The following is a 16,317-nucleotide window of genomic DNA, read 5'->3' on the forward strand; positions in this document are numbered from 1 at the left end:
GAAAAAAGCAGAAATTTGGCGAAAATTTAGAAAATTTCGCAATTTTCCAACTTTGAATTTTTATGCCCTTAAGTCACAGAGATATAGCACACAAAAAACTGAATAAGTAACATTTCCCACATGTTTACTTTACATCAGCACAATTTTGAAACCAAAATTTTTTTTTGTTAGGAAGTTATAAGGGTTAAAAGTTGACCAGCGATTTCTCATTTTTGCAACACCATTTTATTTTTACGGACCACATCACATTTGAAGCCACTTTGAGGGGTCTATATGATAGAAAATACCCAAAAGTGACACAATTCTAAAAACTGCACCCCTTAAGGTGCTCAAAACCACATTCAAGAAGTTTATTAACCCTTTAGGTGCGTCACAGGAATTTTTTGAATATTTAAAAAAAAATGAACATTTAACTTTTTTCACTAAAAAAATACTTCAGGTTCAATTTTTTTTAATTTATCAAGGGTAACAGGAGAAATTGGACTGCAAAAGTTATTGTGCAATTTGTCCTGAGTACGCCGATACCTGATATGTGGGGGGGAACCACTGTTTCGGCGCATGGCAGACCTCAGCAGGGAAAGAGCGCCATTTGACTTTTTCAATGCAAAATTGGCTGGAATTCAGATCGGACGCCATGTCGTGTTTGGAGAGCCCCTGATGTACCTAAACAGTGGAAACCCCCCCAAGTGACCCCATTTTGGAAACTAGACCCCCCAAGGAACTTATCTAGATATGTGGTGAGAACTTTGAACCCACAAGGGCTTCACAGAAGTTTATAACGTACAGCGGTACAATTAAAAAATCATATTTTTTCCACAAAAATGATCTTTTCACCCACAATTTTTATTTTTCCAAGGGTAATAGGTCCCTAAAAGTTATTGTGCAATTTGTCCTGAGTACACTGATACCCCATATGTGGGTGTAAATGACTATTTGGGCGCATGGCAGAGCTCGGAAGGGAAGCAGCGCCATTTGACGTTTTTGGCTGGAATTGAGATCGGACACCATGTCGCGTTTGGAAAGCCCCTGATGTACCAAAACAGTAGAAACCCCCCACAAATGACACCATTTTGGAAGCTAGACCCCCCCAAGGAACTTATCTAGATGTGTGGTGAGAACTTTGAACCCACAAGGGCTTCACAGAAGTTTATAACATACAGCCGTACAATTGAAAAATCATATTTTTTCCACAAAAATGATCTTTTCACCCTCAATTCTTATTTTTCCAAGGGTAACAGGACCCTAAAAGATATTGTGCAATTTGTCCTGAGTGCGCTGATACCCCACATGTGGGGGTAAACCACTATTTGGGCGCATGGCAGAGCTCGGAAGGGAAGCAGCGCCATTTGACGTTTTTGGCTGGAATTGAGATCGGACACCATGTCGCGTTTGGAAAGCCCCTGATGTACCAAAACAGTAGAAACCCCCCATAAATGACACCATTTTGGAAACTAGACCCCCCAAGGAACTTATCTAGATGTGTGGTGAGCACTTTGAACCCCCAAGTACTTCACAGAAGTTTATAACGCCCATGCATGAAAATACAAAAATCGTATTTTTTCCACAAACATGATCTTTTAGTCACCAAGTTTTTTCATTTTCCCAAGGGTACAAGGAGAAATTGGACCCCAAAAGTTGTTGTCCAATTTGTCCTGAGTACGCTGATACCTCATATGTGGGAGAAAACTACTGTATGGGCACACGTCGGGGCTCGGAAGGGAAGTAGTGACGTTTTGGAATGCAGACTTTGATGGATTGGTCTGCAGGTGTCATGTGCGTTTGGAGAGCCCCTGATGTACCTAAACTATTGAAACTCCCCACAAGTGACCCCATTTTGGAAACTAGACCCCCCCACGGAACTTATCTAGATGTGTGGTGAGCACTTTGAACCCCCAAGTGCTTCACAGAAGTTTATAACGCCTGGGCGTGAAAATAAAAAAATCATTTTTTTCCACAAAAATGATATTTTTGCCCCCAATATTTTATTTTCCTAAGGGCAACAGGAGAAATTGGACCCCAAAAGTTGTTTTGCAATTTGTCCTGAGTATGCTGATACCCTATATGTGGGGGTAAAACACTGTTTGGGTGCATGGCAGAGCTTGGAAGGGAAGGAGCACCATTTGACTTTTTCAATGCAGAATTGGCTGGAATTGAGATCAGACACCATGTTGCATTTGGAGAGCACCTGATGTGCCCAAACAGTGGAAACCCCCAATTATAACTCCAACCCTAACCCCAACACACCCCTAACCCTAATCTGAGCCCTAACCCTAGCCCTAACCCTAGCCCTAACCCTAACCCTAACCCTAACCCTAACGGGAAAATGGAAATAAATACTTTTTTTAATTTTATTATTTTTCCCTAACTAAGGGGGTGATAACGGGGGGTTTGATTTACTATTTATGGCGGTTTTTATGTTTGGCGGCTGTCGCACGCTAAAAGACGCTTTTTATTGTAAAAATAGTTTTTGCATCACCACATATTGAGAGCTATAATTTTTCCGTATTTTGACCCACCGAGTCATGTGAGGTCTTATTCTTTGCGGGACGAGTTGACATTTTTATCGGTACCATTTTTGGGCACGTGACATTTTTTGATCGCTTTTTATTCCGATTTTTGGGACGCAGAATGAACAAAAACCAGCGTTTCATGAATTTCTTTTGGGGGGGTGCGTTTACACTGTTCCGCGTGCGGTAAAATTGATAAAGCGCTTTTATTCTTCGCGTCGGTATGGTTACAGCGATACCTCATTTAGGTCGTTTTTTATGTTTTGTCGGTTTTTTGCAATGAAAACAATTTTATATAAAAAATAATTATTTTTGCATCACTTTATTCTGCGAGCTATAACTTTTTTATTTTTTTGCGGATGATGCTGTTTGGCGGCTCTTTTTTGCGGGACAAGATGACGTTTTCAGCGGTACCATGGATATTTATATGCGTCTTTTTGATCGCGCGTTATTGCACTTTTTATTCGGTGGTATGATAATAAATCATTATCTTTTGCTTCGTTTTTTATTTTTATTTTTTAAGGGGTTCGCTAAAGGGGTTAACTAATTGGACAGTTTTATAGGGCGGGTCGCTACGGACGCGGCGATACCAAATATGTGTACTTTTATTGTTTTTTTTTTTTATTTTCAAAAAATGAATTTATTGGGGAATATTTTTTTTTTTTACTAATTTATTTAGCGATTTTTTTAAAATTATTTTTACCCTTTTTTTTTTTTTTTTACTTTATTACATAGTCCCAGGTGGGACATCACTGTCCTGTGACAGATCGCTGATCTGTCACATCACAGATCACTGTGACAGATCAGCAATCTGTCACAGGCAGTTCTGCAGACTTCCTCATGCCTGTGCTTTGCAGGCAGTCAGGAAGTCAGCTCCCAACAGGCCCCCGAAGGCCCCGTCGCCATCTTGGACCCGGGGGCCTGTAGGGAAAGAGCCCCCCCCGCAGCAGCGCTGCACATTGCGCTGCCGTGGGGGGCTCAGGGAAGCATGGAGGGAGCCCCCTCCCTGCCGAAGCTTCCCTTTAACTCCCGGTACACCGCGATCGTGTTTGATCGCGGTGTACAAGGGTTCAACGTGTCGGGGGCGGTCCGTGACCGCCCCTGACACATTGTGCCGGGTGTCAGCTGTGATAATCAGCTGACACCCGGCCGCGATCAGCGGCGCTCACCACGTGGGCGCCGCTTATCGCATTAGATGTACTATCCCGTTCTTGGGAATTAAGTCCCAGGGCACATGGACGGGATAGTACGTCTAATGACAGAAAGGGGTTAAGTAGTATTGCAAGGCTCGTTAAAGGGTCGATAGTGACTTGTATGATTGCTTCTTCCAACAGGTGGCTCTATAGAGTTCAAGTCCTCTTCCTCTCTGAAGAGGCAGTTTTCATAATAACTATTTTATGACTTTTTATGAGCTTCACTCTCCTGATTTATCACCACAAACAACACCAAAGTTGAATATACAGGAAAACAAAAAGCTTGTAAAAGCCAGACAGTGCAAAATTTTTAATGAGACCCAATTGTAAAAATTATTTTAAGCCCCAAATATATGCATTTAGGTGAAAAAAAAATCACAAAAGATGACAAATCACTTAATTTTGTAAAAACGGTTGAAAGTGTTAAAGTGCAGTCAATTTCTTATATTTACAAGCACTATTTGATAGTGCCCATTTATGAAGAGGAGGATTACCCTTTAAAATGACATAAGAATATGGGTGGCTACGAGCAAACACTTTTATTCACTTACAACCCCCTTTTATTCCTATCCATAATTTCCTTAAAAAGCTATACCCAACTGGACTGACTGCTGGAGGTCTGAAATAGCTGCTAATTAGCACCTGTACACCACCAATGGGCAAACAATGGTTCAACTGGCAGCCATCTCTCCCATACACAGGAGAGATCGCTCCTTCGAATGCTCTTGTGTTTCCTCTAGCTGTTGTTAGACATGTCTGGAGTTACATCATCTCAGGGAGAACAAAAGGATTGGCAGTCTGAAATCATACACAATGGATCCTTAACCATCCCATCTATCAATTATAATGGGCTCTCATACACATTAGACAATTGGCCGAAATGTCAACATTAGTCTCATGTATATGAGGGGCTCTAAAATGAGCATTCATTTTGCATAAGATTTTCAAATCAGATTTCAGTTTTTTCCAGCAGTCCAATAGACAATAGATGGATCACACCTCAAAGAACAATAAGTTATAATTTGCCCAGCATGGAATAACCTTTTAAAAACACAACCTAATCAATGTTTTATTGTGTTTTAGGTAACGTCAAGCTTGGTCATGCACATTATCACTTCTCTAGCTGCAGCTTGTGGAATTATAATTGCTACAATTGAGCTTATCGTGGTACCACATATATCCCCACCGGTCCTGCACTGGACATATTGTGCATATTACAAAAGTGATACCCAATGTTTAGGAGCCTTTTATGGTTTGGTAAGAATCATGTTCATGTTATTCTAATAAAGGGAACCTGTCATGTGATTTGTTTTTAGTAGGATACTAATAGTATCATGAAATAGGACTTGGGCAGCACATTCCGAATAGGTATCATTTATTGCTGTAGCTTTTCCGGTTTTCTTGCTGTAAGCACCAGAGAATTTTTCAGCCGGCTAGTCAAGCGTATGCAAATCCAAAATTTAATATGCACTGCACTCCACTCCCGTAAAAAAATTTAAGTATTTAATTATGCACCTCTATCTGGACCTGTATCGCCCTTCATCTGTGTTTTCTGGTCAGACAGGTGTGGAGGTTAAACCTGAGATGTCTATATCCAGACCTGGTTGGCCTTTATCTGCGCTTGCTCTTTCTGGCTCCATGGGAGTGATTCAGAAATGTTTCAGGTACAGATTGCATTCAATATGGTCTTGCTTTTAATACATTTAGGAGGCCGCAATGGCACAGAGAATATAAAAAACGTAGAGTAGGACTGCCCCACATGAGATTGCCTTGGCGCAGCGGGGTGGCTCAAATGATTGATCAATTTTTTGCCAAATATCTCATTTTGAATACAGTTAGAAATTAATATGTGCATATGCACTTTATGTATTGCGTTCTGACCACAAGCAGCGCTGGCTTCTTTCCTTTTTTTTAATCCCAGTGCCTATTTATTAGAATCATGCCGCTGAGCAGCAGAGTACATAGAAATCAGTAAGGTCCCATAGTAAAAGTCCAATCAGAGCACAGATCTCAACTTTTAAAGAAGGTGAGAGGGACGTGTATTGAAGCACTTAGTTATTTTGCACCCTACTGAAGCCCCTTAGTGTTGTCACTCAATACAATGCGCCTTCCAACTTTGAGAATAATGCCCCCCAAAATGCCCCAATACAGTTTGATAACACCACAGATCATCCAACAGAGTATGATATCCCCACATTCCTCCACCCACACAGCATGATACCCAAACACTGAATAGTGGTCACCACAGTCCCCCATACAGTGTGATGTCCCCCACAACAATCACACAGTATTATAGTCATCAAAGCCCTCTACACAGTACAATGGCCCCCTCAACCATCACACGGTATTATGTCACCACAGCCCTCCACACAGTACAAGGGCCCCCTCAACCATCACACGGTATTATAGTCACCACAGCCCCCTTCCAGTATGTTGCCCCCCCACAACCATCACACGGTATTATAGTCACCACAGCACTCCACACAGTACGATGTGCCCCACAACCATCTCACAGCTTTATAGTCACCACAGCCCCCCATTCATTATGATGTCCCCCCACAACCACCGCAAGGTATTATAATCGCCACAGCCTCCCCATACAGTATGATGTCCTCCACAGCATCACATGGTATTATAGTCACCATAGGCCCCCACACAGAATGGTCACCAAGCTCTCCATACAGTTCAAAGACCCACACACAGCATGATGTTCCTACAGGCCCCACAGTATGATGACCTTACCACAAATATTATGTTTCCCCATCTCCCAACTTTCAGACACAATAATATAGAGTGGGTTTGGAAAGTATTCAGACCCCTTAAAATTTTTCACTCTTTCATTGCAGCCATTTGGTAAATTCAAAAAAGTTCATTTTTTTCTCATTAATGTACACTCTGCACCCCATCTGGACTGAAAAAAACAGAAATGTAGAAATTTTTGCAAATTTATTAAAAAAGAAAAACCGATATATCACATGGTCATAAGTATTCAGACCCTTTGCTCAGACACTCATATTTAAGTCACATGCTGTCCATTTCCTTGTGATCCTCCTTGAGATGGTTCTACTCCTTCATTGGAGTCCAGCTGTGTTTAATTAAACTGATAGGACTTGATTTGGAAAGGCACACACCTGTCTGTATAAGACCTCACAGCTCACAGTTCATGTCATACCAAATAAGAATCATGAGGTTAAAGGAACTGGCCAATGAGCTCAGAGACAGAATTGTGGGAAGGCACAGATCTGGCCAAGGTTACCAAAGAATTTCTGCAGTACTCAAGGTTCCTAAGAGCACAGTGGCCTCCATAATCCTTAAATGGAAGAAGTTTGGGAATAACAGAAGTCTGCCTAGATCTGGCCGTCCAGCCAAACTGAGCAATCGTGGATGAAGAGCCTTGGTGAGAGAGGTAATGAAGAATCCCAAGATAACTGTGGCTGAGCTCCACAGATGCAGTAGGGAGATGGGAGAAAGTTCCACAAAGTCAACTGTCACTGCAGCCCTCCACCAGTCGGGTCTTTATGGCAGTGTGGCCACATGAAGGACTCCCAGACTATGAGAAATAAGATTCTCTGGTCTGATGAGACAAAGATAGACCTTTTTGGTGCTAAATCTAAGCGGTATGTGTGGAGAAAACCAGGCACTGCTCATCACTTGCCTAATACAATCCCAACAGTGAAACATGGTGGTGGCAGTATCATGCTATTGGGGGTGTTTTTCAACTGAAAGGACAGGACAACTGGTTGCCATTTAAGGAAACATGAATGCAGCCAAGTACAGAGATATCCTGGATGAAAACTTCTTCCAGAGTGCTCTGGACCTCAGACTTGGCCGAAGGCTCACCTTCCAACAAGACAATGACCCTAAGCACACAGCTAAAATAACAAAAGAGTGGCTCCAGAAAAACTTTGTGAACATTCTTGACTGGCCCAGCAAGAGTCCGCCCTGACCTAAACCCAATTGAGCATCTCTGGAGAGACCTGAAAATGGCTGTCCACCAATATTCACCATCCAATTTGACGGAACTGGAGAGGATCAGCAAGGAAGAATGGCAGAGGATCCCCAAATTCAGGTGTGAAAAACTTGTTGCATCATTCCCAAGAAGACTCATGGCTGTACTAGCTCAAAGGGTGCTTCAACTCAATACTGAGCAAAGGGTCTGAATACTTATGACCCTGTGATATTTCTGTTATTCTTTTTTAATAAATTTGAAAAAATTCCTGCATTTCTGTTTTTTCAGTCAAGATGGGGTGCATAGTGTACACGACTTACACAATCACCAATATACCAAGGGTTAAATACAACCAACTTACTGAAAAAACAAACCCTATTTAAAATATAACTTTTAATAAGTGTACGTTAAAAAATTATTATAAACCGATATCCCCTATACATATAGCATGCCTTACAAAAAAACTGGGCTGCTGAAATTGCTGGACAATCACAATCCCTTTCAAATAAACCACTACCAGCCAATTTGGTCCGCCAGCACAAATCACTGGTCAGAACAAGCTCTGCATAGACAGAAATAATATTGCAGAGTTCAGCCCAAAAGAAAAAGAAAAAAACCTCACCAAGAAAAAAGGAGAGCATGAAAAAGATATATACAGTATATTAAAAGTGTCAATTAGTGCTATACACTGGTATCAGTTACACTCAGCCCATATGTAGAAGATAGTGAACTGGACCTATATGCAATCCTGTCTGAACGCCTACCTAGATGCGGAGGTTGGAATCCTAAGATTTACGAGAATGGCGCCCTCGCTCGTGCGACGGCTATCCCTGTTCTTCTAGATGACCCTATAAAACGTTAAGTCAGCAATAGAGGGCCAGATGGCCTGTATCCACTCGTAAACTGGTTTCTCAAGTCTTCATGGATGCAAAAATATATTTTTATTCAATCAAGAAAAAATGTGTGAGAAAAGGAGGAAAGTCCAGACACCATAGATTATTTACCAACACTCCCTTTCACAGATCGATTTTTACCTGAGTGCTCTCTTCAGTGTAGCACTGTAGTCACAGTACCCTCATTGTCCCCATATAAACGTTACCATTAACCTTCGTCCGGCTGAGTAGGTACAATTGTACCTATTCCGTTTTAAAATTGCAATAACTTTTTTTTCGAAAAGCCGTAGAGGGCTGAAATTTCGTGACATCTCTGCAGTTTTGGTCCAGAATATATTGGCCAAATTTCAATAAAATATCTCCACCCCCTTCCGAGATAAGGGGTCGAGATATTTTTGCATCCATAACAAGCTGCATAGGTACAAATGTACCCTCATATATTTTGAATGAAGGTAATGCAAGGAAAAAAGAATAATTTTTTTTTAATGATAATGCTATTTTATTATTATAAACAAGTAAAAAAACTGTTCATTTACATTATAAAAGAAAATGTAAGAAACTTTTTTTATTGATTTTCTTTGCAAGTAATGCATGTTGTCTTTGCTACCGAGTGTTCATCGCAAATGGGTTTCACACAAACCACACAAGACTTTCTAGTCTTGCGTTGTTTTCGCCTCAGGTCTCGTCAGACATAGCAACTACCAACAACAGGGGAGGGTCCACGACTACCATGAGGTATTTGAGGGCCAGCTGCTGCTTGCGATGCTACCAGAATGCATCGTCCAAGCACCATTTCTACTGCACCTCGAAGAAAATGGTTTCTCATCATCATTCGGTTTCTACTATGATCTTCAATTGCAGGCATACACAGCTGATTTGCGAGATCTTTCAGGAACTTTCTTCGTTGATCCTTTGTCCTGAAGCTTGGATTGTGTTCTCTGTAGATGATGTAGGATGCAAACCCAGTGACGTCAATCTTATTGTAGAAAAATGCCAGAGGCCAACGTAATGTTCGTCGTTTCACAGTGTACTCTCCCAACATTTTATCCATAACATCAACTCCGCCTTTTGTTTTGATGTAGTATTTTATTATCTCTGGCTTGGCTGCTAGTGTCTCTTCAACCTCTCCCGTCATGTGCATAGATGATAGAAGCACGACTGATTTGTTCTTCTTTGGTACATATGAACAGACTGTTGCATCATGATTGTAGGCAAAATTTGTCGAGTTTACAGGCCTTTCTTTGGCAGGCTGCATGTTGCTAGGTAGGAACCTTTTGTTTTTTCTCACTGTACCAACTATTGTCATGTTCCAGGAGTTCAATACCTTAGCTAGTTCCATGGTTGTAAAGAAGTTATCGGTGGTGACATTTCTTCCAGAGCCTTTATACGAGCTCACTAGGTCCAATACTGTTCGTTCACCAATGTTTACTTGTCGAGGACCATCAGTTGGTTTCCCAGTGTAGAGCTGACCTTGTAATGGGTAGGCGTTTGACGAGTCACAAGCACAGAAAATCTTTATGCCATATTTAGCTGGTTTTGAAGGTATGTACTGGGTAAATTTAGTATGGCCTCTAAATGGAAATAATTACTCGTCGACGGTGATACAATTATATGGCTTGTAGGCTCTCTTCAGATTTCTGTTCAGCATTGTCCTGATGTCCTGTATGGGTGCAGCTTTATCTGTTTGCACACGTTCTGCACGTGTATTTTCGTTGTCAAATCTGATAAATCTGAGTATCATCTTGAAGCGGTCACGAGACATGGCTGCACGTATAAGAGGCAGAGCAACAACATTCCACATTTCCTCCAGATTCTCTTTGTTGTCTCTGTGCACACCAGCAGCAATCAGTATGCCCAAAAATGCATGGAGTTCAGTTTCAGTAAATTGCTTTAATGTTTTTTGTGGTGGCCGTTCAGAAGAATCAGGAAAACGTTGTACCAGTTCGTTGTTGTAAGCATCACAAACTCTCTTGGCCTTTCGATTAGTTTCTCGCAATATGATGTCACACATCTCCGGAGTCATGATTGACTTGAAAATCTCTTTTGCTGTATACAGGTTGCTGATTGCTGCAGGGCCACCTCTTTGTCATAGGACATTACGAGATTTTGTTTGTGCATTTGGCGGTGGATCACTACACCATTGAGTTTTATCCTTAGCAGTCCAAATGTCGCCTGCACTTTGAGGCACAGACTCATCCTCAACACTTTCGTCTGAGTCGTATTCTTTTTCCTGCTCTATTACCATTTCTTGTTCAATGTCTGAATCTTCTTCAGTAACATCCACTTGTGGTACATAGTTTTCATCATCAGATGCAACATATGGTTCTTCCTCGTGCTCAGAATCAGATTCTTCTAGCATTCGCATTATTTCGTCAGACGTAAATCTGTAAATATCAAAAAATGAAAAATAAATAATTTTCCGAAATACTACACAATACTACATTATTGGCTTTTCACAAAATGATACTAACCTGCAAACACGTTTTCTTGGATTATGGCGGAATCTAGATCCAGCATCACTATCACTCATGATGACTTGGTAGATGAATTTTGGCTTCGTAATTTAGTTCAGTAACACGTGGCAAGTAGAATGAAACTCGATTCTAAAGTGCAGATAAAAAAGTAAATTATTTCTAGTGATAATTATTTATAAATGTCATTTATATATTATGTAAACCGTATACGGTTTCAGAATTTTCATTCCATCTTCGACTGTTTTTTCGACCAATAGGAAAATTGTAACAGAGCCACCATCTTTATTTTGTGCTGAATATAAGTAAAACATCGTAAAACAATATGTAGATACTAATTATTATCCATTTTTCGTATAAAATTCATACCTATAGTGGTAAGTTTCATACAAAATATATGTAAGCCAAGTCCAGGCTCAAAGACAATTTCTGACTGTTCTGTCCCCACATAAGGCGAATGAAGGTATAACTGGCTGTTAGATGCTGTGAGACTTTCCTACCTTCGTATCCAAGAAATTGAAGACTTCACAAGCCTAGAAATGTGTGTGCTCACAGCAATGAGATGAACAGCAAAATGGCTACTGAGAGGAGGGAGGCAGGAAGAGAAGTAGAAGCCACTCCCAGTTTGAATCAACTTAATTGACAGCAACATAAGTGAGCAGTAACAACACTGGCCAATAGATATCAGCATAACATTTGTAGCTGAATGAACTTTAGTTTCTGAAACCAAGTAAAGGAGAAAGTCTTCCCACAGTGGAGGTATATATGAAGGTACAATTGTACCTCTGCAGCCTGTTAACGTTGTAAAATTATGCAGCCTGACGAAGGTTAAAAACAATGGTCATATAAGTATAAGACAGATAATATTTACATTAATTCACCAAGCTATTGCATTACAAATTTATTTCTACACATGTGGTGCTATATCCAAATGATATCCTCTTTGAAAAGAAGGGTTCTCAAAGCGTCATATTATATCAAAGAACCAGATGCTCTCATATAGCAAGTTCATGATAATAAATGCACATGCCAATCTAATTTAGCTGTATGGGAATGAAGTTTCATAGAAAGTATCCAATACCCAAATTACCAAACTGCACACCATTTCCCCGTTAAACTCATATCAGCTATTCTCATTAGTAATTCTCATAAAGTTTTATACTCATCTGTGACCATAGGATGTTACAATAGGATAGTTGAAAAGCCCATAGCGATAAAGTATCTCAACTGGGGTCCACACACTCTCAACGCGTTTCCCCCTTCAGCGGGTTCATCAGGATTGATCAATGACGATCTGGCAGTGGAATGTTATTCCATTGATGAGGCTACGATACTTTATCGCTATGGACCTGTGCTGAGGTCACAGGAGGGGAGGAGTCTGGTCACAAGGTCAGGAGCCTCCGTGTATGCTGGACTCTGCTGTGCTGGTTGTCATGGTGCTGGGTGAGGGTAAGTTTATGTGTGGGGTCAGGAGGGATTTACAGGGTTGATGTAGCAGAGTCGTGTGTGTACGAGGTGTACGGAGAGAAGCCGCGTGTGTATGAAGTGTATGGAGCGGAGCTGTGTGTGTATGAGGTGAATGGAGAGGAGCCGTGTGTGTACGGAGCGGAGCCGCGCATGTGCAAGGTATATGGAGCGGAGCCGTGCGTGTACGAGGTGTACGGAGCGGAGCCGCGCGTGTACGAGGTGTACGGAGCGGAGTCGCACATGTACGAGGTGTACGGAGAGGAGCCGCGTGTGTATGAGGTGTGCAGAGAGGAGCCATGTGTGTACAAGGTGTGTGGAGCCACACATGTACGATGTGTGCAGAGCGGACCCGCGCGAGTGCGAGGTGTACGGAGCGGAGATGTGCGTGTATTTTGACATGGGGGGCCCCATTTGAAAGTTCGCACCGGGGCCCATAACTTTGTAGTTATGCCACTGCCCAAGGATGTCTGCTTCTCCAGAGCTGTTAAGTGTCGGTGTCGTGTTGCCAGTATTAATGTCTGGCTTTTGCTTCTGTTTCCTTCTAAACTTGAAAAGAATAAAATAAAAACTAACAGATTCATCTGCATTGTAGGTATATAAGCAAAATGATTGAATAAAATTCTCCTGTTTTTTTTTTCTTTTTTAGGATGTCTATTATGGCTTCTTATCATTAAATATAATATTTTTTGTGCTGATGTTTTGCACCTCTATATCCACAAGTGTGTTTGCCTGCAGAACTGTCTGCCGTTCATCTTTTCAAGAAATAGTAAGTTGTTTATTCTATAGTCTATTTTGGGCAAAAAAAAAATGGCACAACCTTGGTCAGTCATTCACATTGGTACTCTGTGGCAGCTGGACTAATAATAATATAATAATCTTTATATAGCACTGACATATTCCACAGCATTTTACAGTTTGCACATATTATCATCGCTGTCCCCAATGGGGCTCACAATCTAAATTCCCTATCAGTATGTCTTTGGGTGAAATCGGACAACCCCCACACAAACATGTGGAGAACATACAAACTCCTTGCAGATGTTGTTCTTGGTGGGATTTGAACCCAGGACTCCTGCGCTGCTAGGCTACAGTGCTAACCACTGAGCCACCGTGCTGCCCAGGACTAGAGCAGTTTGTTCTTTCTTGGTCAGGTCTTGTGAATATTTTTGCTAAACTCACAACTTTTGTCACCAAAAGGAATTGGCGCAACTTCCACCAATGTTAATTGAAAAGTTAGGTCTCATGCACACAAGTGACCACCTCACATATCCCTCATACGAGTCACCGCCTCTTTAAAACTACGGAATGGGTGAAAGAGGGTGTCTCTACTTTGGTAGGGTCACGAGGTAAAATTTTCTCCTGACCCACAGACTAGTCACCGTTTGACACTCTTGTGCATTCCAAGTCCTAAAAGTAAAGGAAAATATATGATCATCAATAAAAACTAAATATGCTAAATGCTGTTTCTAGTTGTTAACACAATGAATTTTCTACATTGTAAACTAAAAAAGTACCTAAACTTTATTTAATTATTCATCAGTCCTTGCAAAGTTATGAATCTTTATAATGTACCCCTTGTTTCCTTTTTTCTCAATCTCCACGCTGAAAAAGCTGTTTTATCTGCCTTGTTCCTGCACTGAGTGAAGCTGTTTTGAACTGCAAGTTTAGAAAATTTTTGTACTTCTGTGTCAGCTTCTCTGTTCCCCTCCCTCTTGGTCAGACTCTCAGCAAGAGGGATAGTAAATTGTCTAAGCAGGATAGGGGCAACAGAACAAAATCTTACACTGGTGTACAGATATCTGCTCGACCTTCAGTCTAAACCTGCTCTCAGTGCATGAAATAGGCAGATAAAGCAACCCTTTCAGTTTGAGAGAGAAGGAAGAAAGATAAGGTTATGCAGTACATTATAATGTGTCAGAACTTCTGAAAGACTAAACAATAATTTCTAAATTACTTTCTTGCCTTCATAAAGAGAATTAAAGATTGTTCTATGTCTGTTATACAAAAATGTCTTTTGTTTCAGAGTGTGGTCATCTATCAAACCACGTCCTCATCCGAATCTGATACCACCAGAGATGTCCCTCCTGACTCCACAGCAGCCTTCGCATCTGCCTCAGTGACACAGACATGAAATCGTTGGTCCTTGTGATAAACTAGTGACAAAAAGAATACAAAGCAAATGGCGGGATCCTTATAGGCAACCTGTGACTATGGAGTATTTTTAGTTTCTGCGCAATGCATCACTTCCCAAACATTTCATTAGTATGCAATTGTATGGTATATATGTCATCAAACCATCAATTACCATATGTATACACAGTATATATATATATATATATATACTGTAAATAATTGTTGATTTGATGAAATATGTATTATATATAGATATATTTAAAATACAGCCGGGGGTAGACACATCAGCACATTCCGTACTCGCTGTGTTGTCGACTGCTTCTTCCCTGGTGCGTCCCACATTATTCCTGGAGTTCAAAGGAATGGAGGCAGAGCCCAGGATAACTTCAAACAATAAAGATTTATTCTCTTCAGGACACAGCACATCCAATACACCTTTAGCACACTTGATACGGTACCAGCAATACATTTTCTTCAACTTTCCCTAGCTTCTTCTGCTACACCAGAATGGACCACAAAGTTACAACGGGAGGAGGAGCCCGGTGAAAACGGCACTTCAACCTATCTCCCTGGAACTGATTTCAGTCCAGATACAGAAATAATCATCTTCTAGGTCGTCCACCCCCTTTAAGTTATCCTGCCCGCGCACTCGCTGGTGGCCCACTCGACTACTTCTTCAGCAACCAAATTTCTGCTGACACTTCATCAGTAACTTCTTCACTGACTTCTTCACTATGTTGCTGCAGATACCATACACTTTCTCTTCTCTGCTGAATTCTCCCACATCTACTATGGATGGTTAGGGACTCCACTTCACATGTTGTGTGGCAGCTATGCAGCTCAGGCACAAGACCATCTGAACAGCACCAGGGGTCTACCCCAGACTGACTAATCTCCTACAGCTCAGGCCACAAGGCCAGCTGAGCACACCAGGGTCTACCCCTGACTGACAATAACCAGGAAATCTGTCCAGCTAATTCCCAGCTACCACTTCTACAATTAATCTCTAAAGTGTCCTACAACTGTGCTCTATTTTGCTGTGCACTCAGTGCCCCATCTAGTGTCCTTTTACCCAACTGCACTGTCCTCAACTTATATATAATACACAGATACATAAATACGTCAATTATATATACATGACACATACAAATATGGCAATCATATACAGGAAACTAGTAGCAACAACATCTACAGGGCTAGGCCCTGACCCTCTTACATATACACATATACACACACTATCTCCAACATGTACTATGTTTTGCACAGTATAATTTCTAAGCATTGAGATGTAATAAATAAACTGTAGAGAGTAGATCTCCAGGCTCACCCATTTCTCTTATTTTATGTGCAGTAGTTCTCTAAGGGTCTGTGCACACGGTGCGGTTTCTACTGCGGATCCGCTGCGGATTTGCCGCTGCGGATCTGCAGCAGAACTGCAGGTGATGTACTGTACCATTATACCCTATGTAAAAAAAAACCGCTGTGCACATGTTGCGGATTTTTCCGCTTGGTTTTTGTGCGGAAAAAAGCAGCATGTCACTTCTTTTGCGTGGTTTTGCTGCAGTTTTCCACCTGCTCCATTCTACAAATCCGCAGGTGGAAAACCGCAGTAGAAAACCGCACAAAAACGGCAGTAAAATCGCAAAAAAAAGGAAGAAATCCGCAGGAAAAATGCAGGTCATTTGACCTGCGGATTTAGTAAAA

The 16,317-nt window shown here is 41.2% G+C and overlaps 1 protein-coding gene across 1 annotated transcript in view; it reads left to right on the plus strand.

Annotated features, from left to right (window-relative positions):
• LOC141097981 (membrane-spanning 4-domains subfamily A member 4A-like) overlaps nt 1-15,927 on the plus strand; it is a 61,511-nt gene extending 45,584 nt beyond the window's left edge. The window contains exons 5-7 of the mRNA XM_073585552.1: nt 4,784-4,957; nt 13,127-13,246; nt 14,504-15,927. Of these exons, the coding sequence (XP_073441653.1) occupies nt 4,784-4,957; nt 13,127-13,246; nt 14,504-14,611 (402 nt within the window). The 3' untranslated portion in view covers nt 14,612-15,927. The remainder of the gene's footprint in view (nt 1-4,783; nt 4,958-13,126; nt 13,247-14,503) is intronic.
• The last annotated feature ends 390 nt before the right edge of the window (nt 15,928-16,317 follow it).

This window comes from Dendrobates tinctorius, unplaced genomic scaffold (assembly GCF_039654945.1).
Source record: "Dendrobates tinctorius isolate UK_male_01 unplaced genomic scaffold, ASM3965494v1 ptg000086l, whole genome shotgun sequence".
NCBI lineage: Eukaryota > Metazoa > Chordata > Amphibia > Anura > Dendrobatidae > Dendrobates > Dendrobates tinctorius.